Here is a 25,497-nt window from a genome sequence, read left to right as displayed (position 1 = left end):
AACCAAAGATAATAAAACTATTCGAAATATAATACATGTTAAAACCACATGCAATTAAAATGGATTATTTCATCTACTCATCTAACTGGGGTAACAATAATGGTTAAATATGAAACAATGTTTTATAACGTTTCAAACAGAATATTTTATCAATTACATACCTCAGCGGAGCGAATAAACTGAAATCAAATATTTTTTTTCAGGCTTGAATGCATTTGAAAATGTATCCGGATTCACTCAAAGGAAAATTAATTCAATGTTTTCAAGTTATATTTGTTATCGTAATATTATTGAATAATGGATATCTTTTAGGTATTTACTTTTTTTTAATTTTAGGTAGACTTAAAAGGTTTATCATATAGAGCATATTGGTGCTTAGATGGGTGTCAGATTTTCACATAGGTGATTTATAAATATGAACTAATATTAATTAACCTATACATTTTCAAATTACATTTTATTTTTTTACATCCAATATTCATCTCTGTTCTCGTAGTTAAAAACAAAACGTTGGTAACCTTAAACGATATTCTTCGAGTACCTTCCTGGCTCGTTGAGATTAATTTTATACTCCTTTACTTTATTACTTTCATTATGGGCTGATAAATTTAGTAAAACTACTCACTCTAGCTAACACAATATAAAATTGAAAATTAAAGTGAGTCATTGTTAGGCATATTTATTTGTTTTTATGCAAATTTATATAGACTGTTAATCAATATTTTCTTTATAAATCGTTAAAATTAAAAACATTGGTGTTGAATAAAAACAACAAACTGGATTTATGTTATAATTTCCGTTTTATTACCATGAATATGCAGAGGGAAGTAATAAGTGTTAATGTATATATTAATTTTTTAAAATCTGAAATAATGATCAGCTCTTCTACAGCTTCATTGATTCTACTGATTAACCAATACAATTTAACGAACACCTATTTCATTTTACAAACAGTTAATATACTTTAACCAAACATTAAATCAATACAAAAGTTTATGGAAAAACGTTGACATGGATGTTTTCAATTATTTTATTGATAAATTATAATCCTCACGAACTCCCCATTATGGCGTGTTTTACGTTTTAGCACTGTAATTTTGGGAGATTATTGTATTGTTTTACAGTCACAGTATTATAAGTTATATTTTCAAATATAAAACCTTTTAGTTTTAAAATTAGATTTTTATACTGTATAACCAAAATGTGGGACTCATTTTCGGATTTATGGTCATGTATATTATTGTTTTAAGTATTTTCGAGTTGACTGAACAAAGTTTGTTTTGTTATTAACATAAATCCATAGATTGCTGTGTAGTTTGTATATATTAAAAGGTTTAACCAATCATAAAAAAAACTCAATACGAGACGGATTACTTGACCATTGCTTTTCATTGTAGCTTTTCGGAATCAAAGTTAGTTATTTTATTTAACAGTTTCTTTCTTTATGTGTTGCCGAATCTATCTGCATCATTTTTTCCTGCTGAGAACTACTTCAATTAAATAAACTAAAAATGTCACCAAAGGACAGTCAGTCTATACCTGATAGTCCATATAGTTTCCATAGCCCATGTGGTTGCAGGTGCAGGCGCAATGCTGGATATGATGACGTAAGTCCATGTCGAGCTCCCATTGGGCGCAGGGCATAGGAGAGGGGGCTGGTGGTTGTACTGGTGGTGGGGGGAACATGTCACGTGACTAGCTACTGACCAATCACAACCTGACACGTCACACCCCCACGCCTGACTCGACCCCGCCCACGGTGACCTTGGAGACTACATGTTGAAGTGCTGAAGATCATACTACCTCGCCAACACGATCATGTTTCTACCTGCAGTTGCGAGGCTGGTAGTTCATAATTTCCTGAAACATTTTTTTTTATTAATAAAAAATCAGGGTTTCAAACAGTATTGCTAGGGTTATCGTATAAATTAATCGTATCGACATCGAATCGCTACCGACTTACCATAAGAATGATAATAGTACATTTAATCACTGAGACCTAAAGTGGCTCTTTTCAACACGAGCTCAAGTTTGGCGATCACAAAGTTGTGTTCTCGAATAATACATGGAGAATCGCAGCCATCAAAACAAACGCTTTTAACTTTGCTAATGCAATTTTACTGCGTTTCCCGCTTATTCAAATTATGTGTTAACCCGAACAGAGCCCGGTCCTTATAATTTGAATCTGCGGACACTATTCTGGCGTACATGCGCTTTACGAGAAAAAAACCACAAGAATAAATTTTATGTTCACGAGTATTTCGTATGGTCTCATACCCTTATTTTGTTTCATTCCAGATTCTACTGGAAATTTATACATTTGACATCTCACAATCTATAGGTAATTTAATGACATAAATGTTGAGCAGTAAAATGAATTTATATTACGATTGCGACTGCTAAGTAACGAAGAAATATTTTGTGGCATTACTGTCAGCCATTAATTGTAATAAACCTAGAACAGCTACACAATATATCTCAACTTGCTTTCCAAACTGACCTATTATCGCAGAAATAGAGCAATGTTTGATTTTATTCATGAATTTATATTGAATTTAGAAACGTATAGTTGTGTGTTTGCTATCATCATAAATTCAAATTAAGTCCTCTTCGTTATTAATGACGGGGACCTTACTAATGCCCTTTTTTGCAAAATCGTCAAACCATGTTAATCTGGTGAATAACCAGGCTTAATCCATCATCTGGTATGGGGAAGTGCATCAGCTTTTATTGGTAAATATGAGCCTAAGCTGGTGCGGGAGGGTGAATCCTGAAAAGTCAGCAGATCCTAGATTAACCCCCTCTCACCCTTGGATATTCACCACCTTAATTTGTTATGTAACTAACCTGTTTTGCGGCGTGATGAAAAGTAGTTAACATGTAAATTGTCATTCTCTACTGCAGTTAATTTACTATTATTACTTTAAATTTTACTAAACGTTTTTGTTGCTGATGTCCCAAAATATTTGTATTTGTTTTGTTCAAGTACATAACACGATGTTTGTGGTGACTTGAGTAAGTTTATGTCAGTTGATTCTTTTATAATCTATTTTTAATCTATTTTTAATTGCAATGCATCAATTTTGACGTGAAATAATGAAAAAAGTTACATAAACAAGATCGCATTAGATTGTTTTCTGTAAAAAAATGCGTGTTTGCACTTTATACCATTTTGTAATTGTATCCGTAAACAGTTTTCTTTATTCGCCTTTTTATGTTATTTGATGTTGGTTAGTTTTTCTTTTTTTCTAATTTTTATAATTGGAGTTGATTACATTTGCCTGACTTGATGTCAATTGAACAGTACATTTTGATGATCGGAGACATATACTGTTTGAAGGTACCTATTTTCAATAAGAATAAATGCTATTTAATTCGTGATTATTTTGATATTTTATATGATTGAAACCATTAAATATATTTTAGAGGTATAATGTTATAACTTTAACACAGTGGCCTTGTTCAGCCGAATGCAATGCGTATACAACGTACATGTAATCCGCAGGTTGTATGCGTTTAGAATTTAATGAGCTCATTAATTTTCAATTAGTATTATCCACGTATAAATGCCTAATGATCTGTCAATCTAAATCCCATATTTAATCCAAACACGAATAATACAAATGTTGATAACTAAACTATTGAAATCCAAATCTCCGCATACCTCACCTAAAATAGTTTTATCTTTATTAATAAAATAACATTTTTTATTTTTTCAGTTTATGTTTTTATAATTTTTCTATAGGTTTATGGGTTTTTGAATAACCGTGTTTTATTTTATACTGGATAACCCGTTCCTCACAGTCAAGAAAAACTGCAACCTGCAATAAAATAATAAAGTCAGAATCTAGCTTGACTCCTCGGAGCTCTCGTTCCTACAAATCTTTGCCACAGTCATAAAATATTGGTGTGACACTATTCCTTGCATAACATTTTCATTAAATGTTTTGTTTGCATTATGTGCCATGCGCTGTTGGGGTCGAGTGTCAACGTCATACATAGAGATATGTACTCATATACCTGTGCTTACTTGGGATCACGACCTTCTTGAGGAAAGAGAGTATCTACTCGGTGGTAAAACGTGTCATGGATCTGACTATTGTATATTCCATGCCTGATTCTCTCATCTAAATGAGCTTCAGAGCTTAATGTGGCAAAGGTGAAATTAAATTGACGAATGTTATCTAAATAATTTCTGAAAGTCAAGCAGTCCTGTTTTCACATTGGGAGTTTCCAATAATTTCCTGAAAGTATGGCGAATCCCGCAAATGAGCGAAACAAACCTTTCGTTTATGAAAACAGAGAGTAAAGATTTAATTGTCTCGAATAGTCTTTTCTCGCTTAATATGTAAGCCACTGCCGCTCTGTTTCCGTCAAATGTTCCATTGGGAGGGTCATGATAGAGGTCAAATTTCTCGGCCCTTCGTTAGTTCATCGTCTTCTATGTGGTATTTAATTTTAAATTTAAAAAAAAACACGAAAGTTAACCAAACAATAGAAAATAACACTACAGAGCAATGTTTATACACATTATAAATTACATAATCAAATGGTAACGGGTAACTGTGCTGTGAATAAGCACTTTTGAACATTCACTTCATCATAGCAAACCGTAACCAAAACTGTATTCAATAAATACGATGTAAAGCAAATAAATCAAACTATTATAAACAATTTTTCGTCTTAAATTATGAACCAGACTTAGACAACTTAATTTAGAATTTAGAAAACAGATGTTAAAATATAAACATAAATTCTGGGTTTGCTTTGGATGTAACAAGTCATGCAGGCTGAGGTTAACCAACAACTTTTTCAAACCATGTACATAGGATTTATTGTAAGCAAATTGAATTGAGTCTGATCCAATGTCGACTGATAGCACTATTGTTAAAAGAAATTTAGCCCTTAACTAACTATACCCTTTATTAAAATCCTGAGAAGTATTTGCACACCAACTTAAAACAACTTTAATTTGACACCGAAAACGCTAAAATCCGTCCAGCCTTTATTGAGTTATGACTCTGAAAAGAAAACTCCTTGCGTATTTATGTATAGATTATACGTTCCCTTTTATAAGTTTATATTTTGCTTAAGAGTCCGAGCTGTAATAATATATTCATGATTTAGTATTGTATTAAATGTGTTTTGTCTTTGCTAATAAATAACTTAAATATAATACAAAGTAATTTTTTATATATACTTCGAATAACACTTGAAAACATATATTTACACTTATTCTGATTCAACAAGACGGCAAAATTATAAAACACCTTTATCAGGGTTAAGGTTTGAAAGGTTTGAAATTTTTATTGTATTGAACAAACCAAGAAGCTTAACTTTGTTAATTAAAATAAAATTATATAAAATAAATTGTATACCCAATACAATCAATGCATTTTAAATGTATAGTAATTAATCTAAACCTCGCCATTATTTCAAGGAAACTAATCCACAATAAAACTGTAGACGGTAGGATTACGAAGGGGCGATGGTAATCCTTTTCCTCTCTGGGAATGAAATCGCTTCAACTAATTAATTAGAAACCTTCCATTCCTTTAAGTCTTTTCCAATCAGGGCTTGGGGTTGAAGCTTGCAATATAACTAAAAATTAAAACAAAATCTTGGTAAGCATTGATTTTTATAAATTTGCTAAGGCTATTGTATATTATTTTGCACCTTAATTAATTCTACTAGCCGTATTTTGTAGGTACTGTAAATAAAACTAGTTTTCAAGTAACTAGAATCATGTGACACATCTTAATAAGATATGTTACACAAAATAAAGGTAAATCTTAGAAAAATAGAACGATTTATAGAAAAATAGTAGATTTTATAAAAAGAGTAGAAAATGAGTCATCGCATTCGCATATTTGAGGCCGTATGTTTGCAATGCGAGATTTATCGAGCACTTTAAATGGTCAAGAATATGAATAGACTCACTTTCGTGTTTTGAACGTTACTTTTAGCTACACTACAGAGACTGGTTATTTTCTTGAACATTACAAAACTCAGTGCATTTTTCTGGTTATGACTTCAATTGAAAGTTAATATCTACTTTGGCTGTACCATTTTGGTTGTTGAAAATTGAAACAGTTGACAAAACAATAACAAATCTTTGTTTGTTTACGTCGTAAAATATAAAAAAAAAATATAGTAAACATTAGTTTTCGTAGTAAGCAATATAATGATGAATTTTCGCAGGTGTTGAACATGTTAAGAAAACTGGTCATTTCACAGTAGTACAGCGAAAAGTACTAGTTTTACCTACTAATGAGAATCATGTGGCACATCTTAATAATACAGGTTTCACAAAATAAGTATAAACCGTAAGAAAAAAAAGAGTTCTTAGGAAAAGAACCATTTTCAACCACTAGTAATAATTACGTGGTTCCTCTTAAATTTACATATTCCATCAAATAAAGGTAATTGTTTTCAATAAAGGAAATTCCTAGTGAGGGAACTTATTTTAAACCAGTAACTAAAATGTACAGTAATTTTTAACGGGATACATCTTCAACAGCACGTGTTACATAAAATAAAGGTAGGAAAAAATAACAATTCCTACAGAGGGAACTCTTTTTTAACCGCTATACAGTATTTAGTTTGGTTCATCTAAACAGTACGTGTTACATTAAATAAAGGCAAATCTAGAAAAAATAACGATTCCTAAAAAAAGGAACTTTTTTTCAACCAGTAGTTATAACGTGGTTAATCTTCAACAGTACGTGTTACTAAAATAAGGGTAAATCTTGCAAAAAAATAACGGTTCCAAAAAAACTGTTTTTCAACCAGTAATGAGAATCATGTGATCAATTTTAAAAGTACCAATTCCATCAAATAAAGTTAAATCATAAAAAAAGAACAATTCCTACAAAGGGAGCTCTTTTTCAACCAGAAACTTTAACGTGATTCATCTGAAAAATGGACATATTCCATAAAATAACGGTAAATCTTGGAAAAAAGAACGGTTCCTTGAGAGGGAACTGTTTTATTTTTGGTGAAGCGATGTGAAGTGACCAGTCAAGTGAGGTGAGAACGGCTGCGTTGGTCCGTGTCCAGAATAATCTGCTCTTCCAAGTGAAAGGATAGTCCATCCTTTCCATTCCCAGGAACGATTTCTATAAATAGTCCGCATTGGCAATAAAATAAAGTTGTTGGCAGTTTAAAATTGACGTAGATCAGGATCAAGCAATACTAGGAAACGTGTTCTTAACACAGTGTGAAAATAGAAGTTTTTATTTGTAAGTTTTACAAGTTTTGCAGTGGGTATTTTATTTTACTCTACTGTGTTGTTTAGGCATTTTGAGGCAAATATATTCGGTTTATATATATATATATTTGTTTATTTGCACATAAGATTTAATAGAGAAGGTGCATAGTGAGCTAATTGTATTACGCACGGGAGATTCGTAAAATATAACTTAGGTAATGATAAAAGCTAAAGCAAATACTGTACTAGCGTAAGTTGTATTAAATATCTGCGTGTGCTCAGTTTTACCAACTTGTATTAACAATAATTACTATAAATTAATAATTATTTTAGTACTTATTTTCAAAGCATTGCAAACTTGAGTAACATACTAACCAGAGAATCTATAAAATCTTATGTTTTTTTTTTAATTATGATATTAAAGAATTTATTTAGTTTTACCTTACATATATCAGGACGAATGATTAATTAGGAATAGCCAATATAAACCCAAACATTGTGATGGTGGTGAAATCTCAGCTTGAGGTTAACCGGATATGTGTGGAGAAGAGGAAAACATTTGACACATTTACCCTATTTCCATGAAGTATTTATAAAGTTGCACTTAAATAAATGAGGAAGTCTTATATGCTGCTGGCCTTCAAGTAAAATAGCGCCCAGGAAAACAGAAAGGTCTAAAAACCTTACGAAAACTAATCAATTTAATTTATTTTGCAATAAATCATTTCAGTTATTTAAATGCCAACTAAACGGAAATGTAACACTCTTTTAAATCGAATAGGTACACTAAAATTATTTTATACTAAAAATTATATTTGTCAACAACCAAATACTTCAATTTATGCCAGTTTTCCCAAACGTTTACTACAAAATAACAAGCAAATGTATTAGTTTTTGTCATCAAGTTAGAGGTCCCGCGTCTAGGGAAATAAGCTAAAAGCTCGCAATCTTCAGCTTTCTTGTGCTATTATGAATTAAATTTATCACATCTTGTTTGCTGAACTTTTACACTGTTTATATTTAACAACAGTTATAAGTAAAGGGGAGTTTATAAAATAGTTAAATATCTGTATTCAGATTTTCTAATCTTACTTTGACAAAGTGCACTGAATTATAAATTAAATCTTGTATTTATACATGTTTTAAGTGAATGTAATAAATACATGGTGAGTCGGTGGCTCAGTCGGTAGCATCGATATAATATGGTCGGTAGCGCCAAGAATTTGGGACCCAAGGCAGCGATGTCGTGGGTTCGGATCCTGATACCTGCCACTACTTTTTTCAGTACAGTCCACCCTTGCACTGTATACGGGCTTTGCTGGGTACTTTCCACCCACGTATCCTTAGTTATTGTTGATGGGCAAATGAAAGATTAAATGAACCCACCAACCTCTTAAAAACGGTTTAAATTGTTTGTCGCTGGTTATTATATCGTGTATTTTATAATCGTATATTATCATTATTGTGTATAAAGCACTGGATGGCGTACTTTAAAGGAATCACCAAGCCTCAGACGATCAAATATTAGACATTTTTCAATGCTATTTCTTATAAATAAAAATAAATTTTCTCGTTATATAAGACAATGCTTTACCTATAGGTAATAGTAGAAGTTCGTCATGTAAATTAGTAACCATACGTATGATGGATCCATCTAAGTAGACCATATAAAGCTAAGTATCATTCACGATTGCGTTATATCAGTAATTCAAACGAACAGTTCAATTACCAACTGAGTCTCTCAATAGCAGGCACAATGGGAACCTGTGTTCTGTAAGTGCGAAGCATTCTCCTTCTAAATTATTACCGCTGATGTTCATGAGAAGCAATCCTTCCCTCGATGTTCTAACTCTTGTATACGTATGTAGTCCTTTTTATAAATAACGTAAGTGTAAAACACGTTTATCAAAATCGAACTTACATCTAGGTTTGAAGATTAGGATTTTTTTTCGAGATCATGAGTATATCGTGACATAATCCCTAATATGTTTATCATACTTATGTATCAGCTAAGGACAATTTTGAGTTTGGTTCGTTTCAATTTATTTCGAGGAAATTTTTCCTGATAACTGTTTTTGACACTATTAATAGAATATCTAGCAAAAACACTATTGTACTATAAACTATTGATTGTTGTATGAGGTGGATCTGAAAAGTAAAGCATACATGGTACAGCCCAAACTAAAATAGGAAATATAATGAAGTAAACTTTGGCACTGTGAAATGTCATCAAGGTAAAACATTTAAAAATTTCTCAGGTTTTACCATACGATTATAAGTCTACTTAGTACTGGCACTTACAAGGACGATTACTCATTGATTAAAAATACTCTCTTATAGATTTCCGATTTGTTGTGGGAGCCTGAATACAATTTTAATGTAGGTACAGTATTTGTTTATAAAATGTTTTAAAAGCCTTAAAACTATTTTACTTCAGCTATAAAATTATGTGTTAACAGTAAAATTAATAAATTCAAACCAAAACTTGTGAAGTATTGAAACCAACGGGTAAAGTTTACGCTGTAATTTACCAGGAAGTAGAAGATAAATATTTAGTCGACATCAACGCACTCAAGCGTAGCGGACATGCAACACACGATAAGCCACGCTTCAGAGTTCACTTCACAACAACGTGGGGAGTTATTTACAATGTCTAATGTTAATTTAGATTGCCTCAATTTCTCTATCACTGATTTTATATAAAGTAGTATGAGTTATACTGGCATGTAGAGAAAGCTCCTCTGATTATCAAGTACAAGTTAGTTTTAATTTTATTGTTTTTGAAAATGTGTACCCTAACAAAGCTTTTGCTAACTTAAATTGGCTTTATTTGTATAAAAAGATCATTGAATACAAATAATCGTCACTAAAAGTTTGACGAAATTACCCGTTTAAAAGCAGGTATTTTTATAAATCATATACAGTATATTATGATGAATTAATGTGGTGAAGATAAGATTGCCTCTAGTAGATATTTTTCATATCAATTTTCAAGAAAACGAAAAATACTGTGGCAGAAATGATAAATAAACACCCAACACTTTCGTCAAACATCATCAGAACAACTCACTCGATTGCGGTAAAATCGTGTTATGCTCTGGGTTTCGTACGGGTTCCAACTACTATTGCATCGTTTGTAATAGATCAGTACAAGAGATTATAATACACATTTTATTATACAAACTTTGACAGCTAGGACAATCGTCATACACATTGTACATTGTATATAATACCTTGCTGCGTTAGGCCAGGAGGGAACTTGATTTAAATTTGTTTTCTGTGACTCCATAGGGATAAATTCATGGTAATGTGTCTTATCTGAAGTTAGGTTTAGTCATAGACTAACCAATGCAAGGGTATGTTATAACTAAGGGTATAACTAACAGCTATAACAAGGGTATAACCATATAAGTATAAAGATGAAGTATATTTTATCAATGGTTTAGTGTTACGTAAAAATAATTAACAATTATAATAAAATTTGTTTCCCATAGTTTACCATTTGTTGGATTATTAATCTTAGACAACTTTTAAGACCACTGTTTAGTAAGAAAGGCAAAGGAAATCCCAAACATAATTTATCGTTGACCCAGAAGCAATCTGTTGTTAGGCTATCAGTTATTTATGCTTACAAAAAATGTTCCTGTTAGCAAAACTTGTCTTATACAGATAAATTTGAAATTACTAATTTGGTTAATGCAGCAATATACACAAAAGAGATAGAGTTGATAATTCCAATATCATATCCTTTAGGATTAGCTTAACTTCTTTTCTTAATACAATAATAGCATAGATAAAACATACTCCCTTGTGTTGGTTAGTCTATGATAATAGCTTCAAACTACTCTTAATAAGGCTCTAACATTCTATTCAAATCCTGGTAGATAACATAACATTAACAACAATAATGTACAATAACGTAAAACTTGCATGTACAATCATTTACGACACTAAAGCATGCTCAATATCCATAAACATTTTATTGACCAATTATGATACAAAACAGTGAAGAACACGAATTTTACTAACAGTGTTTTGAAACGAGACTCTACATTGCAAAACAATAAATCAAAGATAATTGGGAAAGAGAGTTTCAAATCAAATATTGGAAAATTACGAAACCTACAAAATAAGAAGTAAATGTATTAGTTATTGTTAACAAGTTGAGGGTTCACGTCTAGGGAAATAAGCTAAAAGCTTGCAATTTCTAGCTTTCTGGTGCGATTATGAACTAAATTTATCGTCTCTTATTCGCTAAACCTTTTTCACTGTTAATACTAAAAAATGAATGTAGACAGGATTTTTATAGACTGGTTAAATCTCTGTTGTTGTTAAGATTTTATAATCTTGCTTTGATAAATGAAATGTATGAACTTGTATTTTTATAAAATAATCTTGTGTTTTGAGTGGATGAATTGTTTGTCTTTGGCTATAGTATATTATCATACTCGCATAATGCTTTGGTTTAGCGTTAAGTTTTTTTTTTTTTTTTTTTTTTTTTTTTTTTTTTTTTTTGTTTTTTTTTTTCAAATTCATTTATTTTATTTATAATCAATGCTGAGTATAGAATGGAGTTCGTTGTTTTCATACTTCATAGGACCTTGACGGACTTTTCCTGTATATTCAAAAGCCACGGTTTAGTGTTTTTTTTCGGTCATTTACTGAGTTTTTGTGCCCAGTTTCAAACCACCAAAAAGATTGTGATTTTTTAGGATAAAAAGGTAACCGGAATGAGTACAATAATTACTCAAGTACTAATTTTCAACTGAATACAACCATCATACAACCAAAGTGAAATTTATATTTATTTTTAAGTATACTATGTTTTGTTAGTGACAGATCCTATGCAAATAGGTAATTTAAACAAATAAAAAGATTGTAATTACCTTACAAACATTGTTCATATAGTTAAAAATTCAGAAAGAAGGGAGTACTGGGGAATAGAATGAAAATCATTTAACAAACAGAATTTTCTCAAAAGCTTTTCCTGTTAAGAAGGCTGGAAACTCTCCAGCGACTTACTTTAGTGTATGTTAATGCAGAGTCTTGCCAGATTAACATTTAACTGCAGTTTGGCTTGAGTTCAAGTCAATTGTACTTGTTTACAGAATAAAGATCAGCGATTCTTTGAGACGTAGTATATTATGGTTATTTACTAAAGTTTTGTTACTGTTTGTTCTAGATTTTTGTATTACAATGATTTCAACCGATTTGATGTATAGTAGGGCCTACTCTTATCTAAAAAGATTTTTTTTATCTACAGAAAGTTTTACAAGGTAAAAATTAAGTTGTACTTCTAAGTAATACCGAATAAAACTATTCCTGACAACTCTTTTTTTTAATTATTTTTTTTTTATTTCCTTTTCAAATGTGTACAAAAGGAGGCATATGATTGATATAAGGTCTTCCTTCTTGTTTTCTCCCTTGGTAGTACTGTAGTATCTTATATACGAATGGTCCCATTTCTACACACAACTATACATAATAACTGAAATTACTTTTAGAACAGTTATTTTGAATATAAATCATTTTAAATATATTTAATTAGACTTTTTTGTCACAAATCCATTCTTTGGGTTACTTTTTATCCTTCTAAATGCATATGATCTTTATAGTAAAAGTTGTAGTTTAAAACAATTCAGCTAAAGTTCTTCATCGTTAAACAAATTCTGATTCGTCCCCAAAATTGATCTACGAGAATAAGACGAACTCTTTTAAATCCGAGGATTGACCAATTATTTGATTTCAGCCAATATTTACCATTACTTTCCTAACCAAAAGTACGGAAAAATCAAGCGTCATTAAAAGACAAATCACTTTGAATTATACTTGGTTTATTTTTTTTTTAATATCACTTCACGATCAACTAAAGAAACCAGAATAAATCTCTGTTCCTCCATTGACTATTGGATACTTCATTTCCTAAGTTTGACTTGGTAAAACAGTTTGTGTATTCGACAGAATTTAATAATTTAGATCAGCACAATCTGTGGTGGATCACATAAACTACAACGATTTTGATAAATATCTGGCTACAAATTTAACATGGGATGGAATGTCTAGTTGTATTAAGAGTGAAAGGTTAAACCTAATAAGAAAATGACAGTATATATATTGGAATGGTTACTTCAATAACCAAAGGCCAATGGTTAAGTGTCTCTCTAGTCCTTCTTGCATGTTTTTTTTTTTTTTTAGGTTGGCGTCCTCTTTTAACCTTGCATTTGCCCGTCCACATAGGCTACGGATTAGTGAGTGGAGCGTTATGCAGCGAAGCAAGAGGTGAGCCGGTACAGTACGAAGGTGAACTGTACTGATGTTTGCGGCAGTGACCAGGATCCAAACCCACGACAGCGCTGCCTTGGGCCCGAAGTCGCTACCAACTGAGCCACCGACTCACCATAAACATAAGTTTTTCTTAGTTACATACAGGATGAGTAATTCCGCAGTTCACCAACGACATTAAACTACAAATCAATATTAAATCTGTCCACACTGAGTTGCTTTGCAATCAGGGAACTAAACAAATTGTATGATTACTTAAATGAAACCAGAAGTCTTTCAATCGAAATGAAATCAAAGTTGAAGCAATCACTTGATGGAGGGAATGAAATCCCTAAAACGCTCCGTGAGATTTTCAATCGGTGCTCAGGTGTTATTTATTCACACCGTTGATGGGGAGTTCTGCGCTCCATCGCACCCCAACGCGTCCAAGTGCCGTTCATTCAATCTGTTAAAAGGCAAACTATGTTAATTTAATAGAGTTTTCATGTTATTACTCTAAATGTATATTTTTGAAATGAAAATTCATTGGTTCTCATAATCTGTTTTGAATCGCCAATTATGTTTTCTTACACTTCGGTGAAATTGGCTGTGTGCAATACTCGCGAGAAAACAGTTCTGATGAATAAAATGTATCTTACTGTTATCGAAATTTAGTATTGCACAATTACCTCTCCAAACAACAATAGACTAATTTTTGCACAGTTTCAATCGTTAAGCAAACTACAAAAGCATAATCTTTTCTGTAGTTTTTTGTGGAATTCAGAATTAGACAGACACGTAATGTTTATAAAACGAAAGATTAATTCAGGCAAAGAAAGTGGTTTCTTTGACATAATATGTTGATAATTGTTAGTAGTTTGGTTGTATTGTTAGTTTTTGGACCAGCTGTCTGAAATTGTTAAATAGGCATTTAGCAGTTCTGACAGTTTACATTGGAATGTCAACGCAAAGGTAAACAAAGTATGTGAGTTTTCTCATTCTTCCATGGAGACCAATTAATATTTACTTTTGAAGACCTCAGCTCTTAAACTTTGGACATCCAAGGGGCGTAGCCCGAGAGGAACTCAGGGAAGTGAATAGTCCTATGACATTCCTAGGTATGTGGACAATCTTTGTACTTAATCTAGGCTGAGTTGGTCTAGTATTTTAGTCGTGGCAGCCGGACAGACAGACACCACATCAATTTTATAATAGTATAGATTAATAGATAGATGGTACTTTAGTACCTATTGAAATTATTCGATAATAATACAAGTGGCCCATCCATACTTTGTAAAACCAAAACTGCTACTATAGTGAACAATATTTTCATACATAAAATTCGCACCTTGTTGGAGGCTACAGGATGCATAGAGGGTAGACAGGATGTATACGTGTTGGCAGTCGGTGTATTTTGGAGGGAGGGGAAGGCGTCATCACCATGGCAACGTCACATCACTACCCCACTGTGATCTATAGTGTCCCCACTCACTGCATGCTGTTAAAAACTTATACTTATTGTCGATATTGGGATATTTTAAAGCTTTACGATACATTTATGTAATTGAATTAATTAATACGATTTGATGGAAAGATTGTTAAACCAAAAGTATTGAAAAAATCTTAAGTAAGTTTCTGAACGTGAATGTATAACACGAAACCTCCACACCACTTGATGGAATCAAGGTGGTAGTCATACCAGTCATACCCACAAAGATCCTATAGGCCGCCAGTTTATGGATGGAATCATTGTTTAGCTACTTTGTGTTCAGGAAACGTGTTGTGCACCTAAAGTATCACCATAGATGAAGTATTCTATGGTATGACGAACGTTCTTCGAGAAACGCAGGGCCGTCAAGGCGTTCTTCGTTTCGCATTGAACTTACTAGATGGACGGTAGAGACTCCATAAACTTTCCTCAACTCAAAACATCACATAAACTGTACCTTCTTCGACAAGTGTCAAGTAACAGGTTTTACCAACCAAACAAAACTAATTCTTTTTGGTTTTCACGAGGGACATAGCTGTTAATTCAGTTTTGCTATCATTACTGACCACATAAAATGTACCGTCATGCGAAACCGTCAAGCGTTTAAGTTTTACTACGAATATTAAATAGTATTTGGGCCAGTTACGTCATTTTTATGATCCATTCAATTTCTGATATTCGTGAGTTCTGCCAATATTCGGTCAAGTTCTGCTTTTTGGATAATGCGTACCCAACAGCCAATAAATTACATTGGAAGCCTAAATTTTGAAGACTAATGTGCTCTTAACACCATTAACCAAGTTAATCTACATCAAAACCCGAAATGATGGAGCTTTAAGATATTGACATTGACTGCTTGGTTAACGATTACTCAAATGACATAGTCGATATTGCTGATTGAAACGAATGATTTAATACACAGAACCTTCTTTTATTAGTTTAGGTACTTATAGCTTATAGATTCGATATTTTAAATGGTCATGGAACAAACAGCATCGGGGATCCGTAGACTTTGCCTTATTTCCCAAGTGGAAAGCTCAAATACTACATCGAGTAGAGGGCAAATAAAAATCCAGATCCAACGTTCTCGCAACGGCTTGGATGGGTTCTATTGCAATATCACTAAAGATACTCCAATCTTGTAAAGAAGAAGCGATAGCGTAAAATAGCTTACTGGATTGTAAAACTGCTATAATAAAAAAAAATATATATATAAACACTCCTGAAACCATCATATGGTTTTTGAAGACGAAATTGTCCAATATATATGCAGTTATTCTTGCTTAAAGCAATCTATATTTTCCTATTTCTTTTTTTATTTTATTTGCTCTAACGCCAGGAGCAAATTTTGTGACTAATGTATTTCAATGGAAAACGGCCCATGTATCTTAAATGTGTATATATATACTGGGGTCGAATCCAATCCCACTCACCCCAACGTCCGAGACAATAACCACTGTAACATACCCAATAGATTGTTTTTTTTATCGTTAGTTTAACTTCCAGCTGCATCCAGCTGATGGTCTCCTAACCGAAAGTGGTGGTTTGGTCGAAAATCTTTAGGTTTTTGGCAGGAATTAAACCTGAGCAACTATTAACCCTTTACCACCCGGCCAACCGTGCCTCCGAATAACTCAAACCAGCCATACGTAGTGCATTGAAAATGCAGTATAATGTTTCTAACTAATAACTTCTAAATGCAACGCACATAAATATTTTGCTAATTAAGTTTTAGGAATGAACTAAAATACTTAGTTGTATCCGACAATAGTTTTACTGTATTGAGTTTTCTTTCTATTATAATTTATGTTGTCTCTTTTATAGCACTATCTCATATATTTATCAACTGAACTTGACCAAATCATATTGAATGTGTTAGCACTGATGGCAAATCACTTTTCAGCGGTTTTGAGACTACTCTTAATAAGTCTAATGTGTGAAAATTATTATCTGAGTGTCACTGGATGAGTTTTTACTATTCTTTTTCACATTCAGATATAAAGCTGTTGTCTATTTCTATAGATCGAATTACTTAAGGTAAAACAATATGATTTATCTGAAATAATATATTGTAAATTAGTAAAGAACTTGTTATTTCTTTTAGTTCAAGTACAGAGAGGTCGAAATAAAAATCACAATTCAAGATACTTTTAGGGAACACATTCACTTAACTTTCTTGCCATAGTTATGGTCGACGTCAAGCAACAGGTTGACTATTTGCAGACAAATGATCAAATTTTCTTGTTGCTCAAAATTACCTTGTTTATTTATTTCACCTTTGCGTTAGATTCAAACTACATATCACTCTAATGGTAGTTAACACAATTTTCAATACATTGGTTTCTGTCCTCCTGTTCTATGTTAACCATCCACAAGCATTTTGCATAAATAGATTTACTTTACCGTTTATCATTCGATATAATACATTTATATTAGAACTTATATTTGCCAGGAATACAGACAGAAGAACATATTAATAAGACAGTGTATACCTTTAGTACATCATAAATAATACTATTTCCATAGAATAAATGAAAACCATAGTGTTTATTCATTCTATGCTATTGCTATTTTTAAAATCCTTCAGTACTCTACAGTACCGTTACTTATACCAGATGGTTTTATTTTTAAACCTTTTTTTTGGTCCCTAGTATCATCTGTGTTACTAGTGGTACCTATATTTGTAGTTGTGGAGTTAATCTTTAATTTTGAAGGTTGGCAGTTCAAACTTAAGAAAGATAGCCTTAGTTGGACTTAGAAACTTAAGCTTAGTTGCCGTCAAACTACTTGTACTAGTGCAAAATGTATAATTGAATTTTATCAAAAAGCTACCTTCATGTAGTAACTATCTTAGTCCAAAGTCACATTATAAGAAATCTTGCCATTATACTCGGCAAAGTAAAAAAATATTGTTTTTAAACAGTATAATTTAAACACTTAATCAATGTATTCTATGTATAATGCCTTGTTCTATGTATTCTGGAAAAACTTACTTTGCGTCGTCCGAACGAAGTAAAATTCTTGTTTCAATCCGGGAATAAATTGCTTGTTTCCGAATTTTGCCACATTTTGCGCATTTGTTTAGGTTGGCACATTGGTGATTTGGGTGCTTCTCCACTGGATTCTCTTCAAAACATGGGCAAACACAAATCCTCAACAAATATTCTTTCATTTTACCTATTGTAATTTTACAAGAGGTATAACCTCTTTCATTTTTATCTTGTGGCATTTTTGGCTTCGGTACAGTTGATTCTAAGTCATTAAGAGTTGACGGAATGCTTTTCACTTTCCAGCGAGTCTTATCCCGATAGTTTTCAACTAAACTTGGCAAACGTAAAGAAGAACTTGACTTATTAACCATATTTTCTTCTATAGATCTACTATGTGTACTTTCTTTGAACTCATGTTTTATTGTAGCCCGCCTACTAAGCAATGAACTCATTCTTTCTTCATCCAATGACGAAAGCCTCTCATTCTCTTCTGGAAATAACGATTTCCTAATTTCTTCTATATTCTTGAACGATTCTAACAAACTCGCTGTGTGTCTTCCCCTAGCAATCACATAATCCTCCTCATCTTCGTGTGTGGCAACATCTCTAATGTCAAAAGCAGAGTATGGGTCGTCTATTTGAGGGTAATTTTCTTCCAAATGTGCCATTGTACTGGTATTTGAGTTGTTACTAATAATGTCGACAGGTTGTAAAAAACATATGGGATTTAAATACCTTATAAAGACGTCTTCTAAAACAATACTTAACTTTAGTAAATGTTGCTTCGGTAATATTTTGTGTTGAAAAACTTAACATTGCATAAGTATTTGTGGTATTTAACAACAGTATACAATTTCTGTACTGATCAGTTTGAAGGATATTACTTTTTGGGTATTACTTCGAAATTCTATGATGCCACTATTTCTTTATTTATACAGGCCTACCTATTCTCACCAAGTATTTTCTTTTCTCCAGTTTAATTTGTGCACGAGTTACAAATATTACATGTTCTACAACGAAGTACATCGCACCTTTCTTTGAAACAGTATGTTTTTTTTCTGCACTCTTCTCTTGCTACTTCTTCAGCTTTTGTTACCTAGTTTGGTGTTGGTTTTTTTATTCTGTTATTATTTTATTACAAAGCCTTATCAGAGGAAACGTCACTCAGTATAGATTACAAACAGGTCAATCATAGATAAGACAATACGCCTAATGACCTGAAAATTTCTTAAAAGAATAAACACACTTCCGGACAGTTTGTCATTAATTGATGCTATAACAGTCTTCATTCACCATGGTAATAATCCAGAAGCATTGATATCTTGGGGATAATGTATATGCATTTCTCTAATCACTTGTGTACAGTGTTATTTTAAGTTTCTTTCAAATTTGTTCATACTTGATAATTTAGCATGTTGATAAGCCACATAACCAATAACAAATAATATTCTTTTTCATTTGTTTTGAAAAAAAACATATGTTTGCTATTTAGCTAAATGTTAGCTAGAGACAGGACTTTGATTAATAATAATTTTAGCTCAAGATTGAGGAAGTGTGTCGTTGACTTTGGACTCCACAAGTAGATTCTCAACCATTTTCAAATGTTTGATGTTTGTTTTATAAACAGTAAAGTTAAGTTTGAGTTTGCTGAAGCTTAAAACAGATTTTTTAAATTTCTAAGATTTACGCTCAATCTTTCCTAACAATATGTTATAAATTTGCAATATTTCATTACAAATCAATTAAATTAGTTGTAACCGTCTAAAATGTGAAAAATATGACTGTTTTCAAAATTCAATTCACATATTATAGCCTAGTACCTTTAGAAAAAATCCTTATCATCTTCAAATGATCTATGACAGTGGTAAATCTGTAACCTAAGGGAATATGTTTAGTCTATTTATGTAATGATGTTAGCTCTAAAAGCTCAGATTGAGAACAACATATTTTACTTCAGCTAAGGAATTCGACCTTCGTTAAACTAAACATTTAAAAATAATTAAATGTACACAAATAATTCAAATTATATTTTTTCATGTATTTAGTGTGAAAAGCTCAACGATAGCGGGTTCGATGCCGAAATAGCATCAAGCCCAAAATTACTATGCAAACTTTCAAAATAAGACGAGTTTTACTTATCCAAGTACCTGTTTTACCAGGCTAGTTACCAGGTATTTGTTTTACTCTTTTTGACGTTACAGTCCCAAAATCTGTTTCATATCCTTCGATTTGATCAAAATTCAGCACAATACTTTATGCCGGCCCTTCCTCCAAAAAACTCCGTGTATATAGTTTCCTCAATGCAAACAAATTTATGTTACTTTGTTCAAATTATTTCATATGCAAATGCAAAAGGGAAAAGATTGGAGGACAAATTGAACTGAGATATAGATGCAGCCCACGTAAAGCCGTCCCCTCTGGTCGGAAGGTCCAATTACGGTCATAAACATTCATCGTCCAATTCACTTCGCTTAAGCCACTCTGCTGGGCAAAGGTGACTTGTTACGCTAGTCTATAATTAATAACCAGGGTCATTTGAAAAGGGATTTCAATAAAAATCAACAGACATTTATTTACGACGAAGCGTGTTTACATTGTTGCTTTAAGCATTTTAAAAAGTAAAATTATTAGGTGGTGCGATACTTAGAAACAAACTGTTTCCAGAAACATCTGTTAAATCAATAAAAACGTATAGGCTATATCTAAGTTCCTAGTCATATTTTATAATACTTCATGGATTTGATTTCAGGAAGATTCACAATTTAAAAATTGAATAACAGTGAGGAGAAGTAATTGGCATCCTATAGTTAAATTACTCTGTAACTATTCTGAAAATCACTTTATTAGGTTTAAACTGTAAGGACTCTGCTCCTTATCATAGAGCTAACAAATTACAACGTTACAGGAAAGTACTGTACTAAGTTAAAGAAAATCAGTTCTTTAATACAGTGTTAAGAGGACCCTAGTTTTCTTAGCAGTTCAACGAAGGTAACTAACTGATAGAAGGTTATTTGTGTCAAATTCATTAAAACAAATTATGTTAAAGCTAAATCCTAAAACACAGTCAACAGTGTTGATAATATTTTTATTGATTATATTCTGCCCAAGAGGCATTTATTGCTTCAAACATCATTGTACGTCTTTTAATACTGTTGTCCAAATCCGGGATAATAATACGTTCAATGCAAGTTTCATTGCCAAATGCATTGTATTCCAGACGATTCGCCCTTGATGTTAAATGGCTTCCCAAGTGGCTAGATTGAGATAACTCTGTTGTATCAGCTTAGCCATTAAGAAAGGCTTTTAGAAGCGAGAGCAAAACGTCAGGCAGTAAACTTTATTACGAAAACGTCGATTAATTGTTACGCTATTGTTTTTGTCTGTTGCGTAGGACTGATGATGCCTTGTGAAGTAAGAGAGACGGATCGCGAGTCGAGTATAATAAAAGTGACAGTATTGAGCTCTCAAATTGATAGGCATTTGCATATGTCAGAGCCCATTGAGATTGGATGTGGTAACTGAGAGAGGTAGTTAGCAAAATTGATGATTTAACTACCACTTTTGAAATTGATAAAAATTATTATAGTGCATTATCAGTTCAAATAGAGAGAAATGACTATTTGGATTGTCTTAGGATTACATGGTTCAATATATAAAATCATAGAAGCTAACTGTTGAAGATGCGTTTTAAATATACAATGCAATAAGGAAAACAATATTAGTAACAAATTGTGTTGATTTAAATCAGCTTATCAATAGCAATATTATTTGCACATGCAGCTATATCTACTGACCTAAATTGCATATACACATGTCATAATTTGCACTTTGACCTTACATCCAATTGCCACTTCAAAATAAGTTTGGCGTGAGGATATGTCTTGGATGTAGCCAGTTCTCATTTGCTATTTATTTTACATCTTGGCACGTGGAATTAAAAACTATCTTTTTGACCCTAAAGACTTTTGTAGTCAAACCGGATCGTATCCGTGTAAAGGCAGGAAGAGGTGAAAACTAATGTGCAATCGTTGGGATTACCTGTGCATTTTCGTAATAAAAACAATTATATTGTCTGGAAACCTACTTCTCCTGCAGGGTTTAAGTTATAATAAGAGAAACATTACTATTCATAAAAATAGAAAAATATAACACAAACTCGACTTTAAAACATGCGATGTAAAACATAACAAGTTTTTAAAATTATTTAATTTATTGGACACGTAAACTTGAGGCCATGTACGGAAGTTACGCGCAACTTAAACTGGCCTACTCATTAACACTCAACTTTTCAACAACAAAAAATACATGTTTTACTTTGTATAGTAGGCCTACTACGTTAAGTACTGGCAAAACATTGACGTGGCATTCGATGCTGTTTGCAAGTTTTCTTTTTTTACTTCACCCACCTGATTTGTGTGTACATACTGTACATATGAACTCTGCTAGAGACACTAATTTTTGTAGCTTTACTATTGATACAACTATTGATTTTGTATCCAAAGTCAATGGTTTTAGTAACGCCCAAATTCTGGTAATGTGAGTCATTATAGAGCCAAAATATTAAGACTATTATGCATAATTTGATAAGCTACCATTAGACGTTAGAAAGAAAATGCAAAATGCCAATTTATAAAAATGAAAGCCTTTTAATCAGTTAAACCATTGATAAAACATACACCCTAGTATTTGTATTGGTTAACCTATGGACTGAACTATGATGACTGAGATCTTTAATAGCTCTGTAATTATCACTTTATATTTGTTTTAGTATAAAATTGACAAATGCTATTAATTTTTGTATTAATGGCAAAAAATGCTAATTTTTACTGTAAGTTTTAAAAATTGAGTAAAATAATAGTATATTTCGTACCTAGGGCCGAAAATGAGGTTTTGCCGGCTCGAGATAGTTTTTGAGTTCGAGACGAAGTCGAGAACTTAAATCGATCGAGAGCTGCAAAACCACTTCGGCCCGTGGTACGAACGCTATTTTTCACCACACTATACCCTATTACCACTATTCACCACTATAATAATGCACACTGATAGTCAACACAACTACAAAGTTTATCTGAAGAAATAATTTGAGGAATCAGCAAAAATAAACATAAATAGTTGCTAGACAACGGTGACAATAACGCATTTCTATTGCAATGCTATGGATTTTGATTGTTTATTTAAAATGCATTCATGTTTTAAGTAAGTAAGCGGACAGCTGATTTTGCGGCCCCGGGCTGTAAAAACCTGCTTGGTCCCCAAATTACGATGAAAGCTGGCATGGCCAGCAAAACGTAACTTTCAGCCACCAATTAACGTATGTAATACAGCCAAAAACATCATAGTGTGGTGAAATAGTATATTTCGTACCAAGGGCCGAAAATGAGGTTTTGCCGGCTCGAGATAGTTTTTAAGTTCGAGACGAAGTCGAGAACTTAAATCGATCGAGAGCTGCAAAACCATTTCGGTCCGTGGTACGAACGCTATTTTTCACCACACTATACCCTATTACCACTATTCACCACTATAATAATGCACACTGATAGTCAACACAACTACAACTTTAAGGTTAAGAAATAATTTGAGGAATCAGCAAAAATATAAATAAATAGTTGCTAGGCAACGGGGACAATAACACAATTCTATATTGCAATGCTATGGATTTTGAATGTGTATTTAAAACGCATTCATGTTCGAAGTAAGTAAGCGGACAGCTGATTTTGCGGCCCCGGCCTGTAAAAACCTGCTTGGTCCCCAAATTGGCGACAGCTGGCATGGCCAGCAAAACGTAACTTTCAGCCACCAATTAACGTATGTAATACAGCCAAAAACATCATAGTGTGGTAAAAATATTTTACTAGGTAAATGTATAAAAACATATAAAAGGTCAGCTGGCAACTCTTAGATATTTCAGTCTTGTATTTTCACTGTTTCATGAGAAAAATTCAAAACAAAATACTTTTGTAATAATGGCTAAGCACTATCAGACATGAATCATAGTATTAAAACCCAATTTACATTTTTCACTTAACCTGAATAAATTTAGGACTATCTTAAGAAAACCGGTAGTAATCATCAGTCTAAAAACAAGTCTTTAGGTCACCGGCAGAGTATATAATGCAAGCCTTCTATAGATTGACTAGTCAGTCTAAAAATTGTCTAAGCTTTTAGGCAAGATACAAAAAATGAAAAGATTAGTTTATTTTATATTAGACTTGTTGATTTTAACCAAAGAAATAAAAGTCTTAAAATGTTCTACAACAGCGCATTTTACACTTTACTTGCAGTGCCGACGGACATTCTATAGAATGACTTAATGTGTTCATACTTTGCCTGATTCATTTTAGGCATAGTATGGAACGCATAGTAATACCTTGATTTTACTTTACTAGGGTAACATATACGAGTAAACTGAATGCTGTTTTGACCTATATTAAAATATATAATTGATTTGGCCGCGGCTAAGTTTGACGAATTTCCAAAATTAAGATTGGGAATAAATTTGTATCATTGCTTTTTTTAGTGGGATAAATGTATTGAGACCAATAATAGCAAAAAATGACAAAAAATGTATTACTAACAAAAGCGTATAGTTTCATATAATTACATAATAATTACATACAATTAGTACATTTAATTAGATATAATTTTAAGACTTTATGATACCAGAGTATTACCATAAAAATACATTAAAGGAATACAGTTTATGTAGTTTTGAACAAAGAGTAGAAAACAACCGGTGTAAATGATATTTTAAAACAAACCTTTTAGTACCATTACGTTACAAATAAATTATTGTATTTTTCAACACACTCACAAAATACCTAAGGTTGAATATTTTGGTATTAAATACTTACCTATATTTACATTATCCTCTAAACTGTAGTTAAATCTGTTTGATAGCGTAATCCACGTGAACTCACTAAAACTTCTCTCTTGATTATTAAGTTAACAAAGTATAATTATGTATTTAATAAATATATTTATGTAAACAAATAAATAAGTTTTCAAACTGATATATTATATAAATTAATTTAAGGTTATTATTTTTCCTTTTCGAATTAGAAGCACTGGACGATTAATTAGTTTACATCGGCTGATAAAAAATTAAACCTTATCACTCGCGCTGGGTGACAGTGCTTTTCGATAGCCAGGGGCTGCGCTAACTTCACGGAGTTCCACAGGGTGTCATACCGGCGCCGCTGTTTTTTCTACTGACAGCACCACTTAAACAATATGCCTAATTGGTTATCAGCACATTGGGATGCTGACGACGCGTCCCGAACCAAACTGAGCTCTCCCGGGCTCCCCGGTTAACCCGAACTTACCCGAGAGGAGCCGAATCTTCCCGATCGTCCACAGGTAGCTTCTAGCCACGGTTACAATCTTTTCCGCCGTTTCCATATTGATTCCCACTTCAGAATTAATAAACATTTGCAAGATCTAATGACCCGTACTGATTTTTCCCTTCTCTTTACTCAGATGTTTAATATTTATTAACTTATCAATTTTTATGTTTTAATACAAATTAGTTTTATAAACTTATAAGCAAT

General features: G+C 32.3%; 2 protein-coding genes across 6 annotated transcripts in view; both read right to left on the bottom strand.

Moving 5' to 3' along the window:
• Positions 1–25,218, bottom strand: part of LOC129003965 (dipeptidase 1-like) — a 65,218-nt gene extending 40,000 nt beyond the window's left edge. For 3 of the 5 annotated variants that reach the window (XR_008491662.1, XM_054432324.1, XM_054432326.1), the window contains exons 1-3: positions 24,802–25,218; positions 1,540–1,860; positions 162–179 (exon numbers count right to left, since the gene is read on the bottom strand). Coding sequence is in view for 4 of the 5 variants with exons in the window: in XM_054432324.1 (XP_054288299.1) it covers positions 162–179; positions 1,540–1,686 (165 nt within the window). In the remaining variant the exon portion in view is untranslated. The remainder of the gene's footprint in view (positions 1–161; positions 180–1,539; positions 1,861–24,801) is intronic. The other 2 variants (XM_054432325.1, XM_054432327.1) reach the window with 1 other exon arrangement.
• On the bottom strand, positions 13,843–18,642 carry LOC129003967 (uncharacterized). The gene is made up of 2 exons (XM_054432328.1): positions 17,954–18,642; positions 13,843–13,937 (listed from the first exon to the last, which is right to left on the bottom strand). The coding sequence occupies exons 1-2, from the start codon at positions 18,616–18,618 to the stop codon at positions 13,871–13,873; spliced, it is 732 nt and encodes a 243-aa protein (XP_054288303.1). The 5' UTR covers positions 18,619–18,642; the 3' UTR covers positions 13,843–13,870.
• Positions 25,219–25,497: the final 279 nt, after the last annotated feature.

The sequence above is a fragment of the Macrosteles quadrilineatus genome, unplaced genomic scaffold, assembly GCF_028750875.1.
Source record: "Macrosteles quadrilineatus isolate MER2022 unplaced genomic scaffold, UCM_ALF_1.0 Scaffold_9__3_contigs__length_116548681, whole genome shotgun sequence".
Lineage (NCBI taxonomy): Eukaryota > Metazoa > Arthropoda > Insecta > Hemiptera > Cicadellidae > Macrosteles > Macrosteles quadrilineatus.
Note: the sequence above shows the minus strand (reverse complement) of the source record. Positions and strands in the feature narration are given on the sequence as shown.

What these genes read in the sequence shown, in the direction of transcription:
- LOC129003967 (XM_054432328.1), bottom strand. Translation starts at nt 18,618, where the DNA reads ATGGCACATTTGGAAGAAAATTACCCTCAAATAGACGACCCATACTCT. An exon ending in CTTCGTTCGGACGACGCAAA is followed by an intron (nt 13,938 to 17,953) that starts GTAAGTTTTTCC and finishes GCCTTTTAACAG; the next exon opens with ATTGAATGAACGGCACTTGG.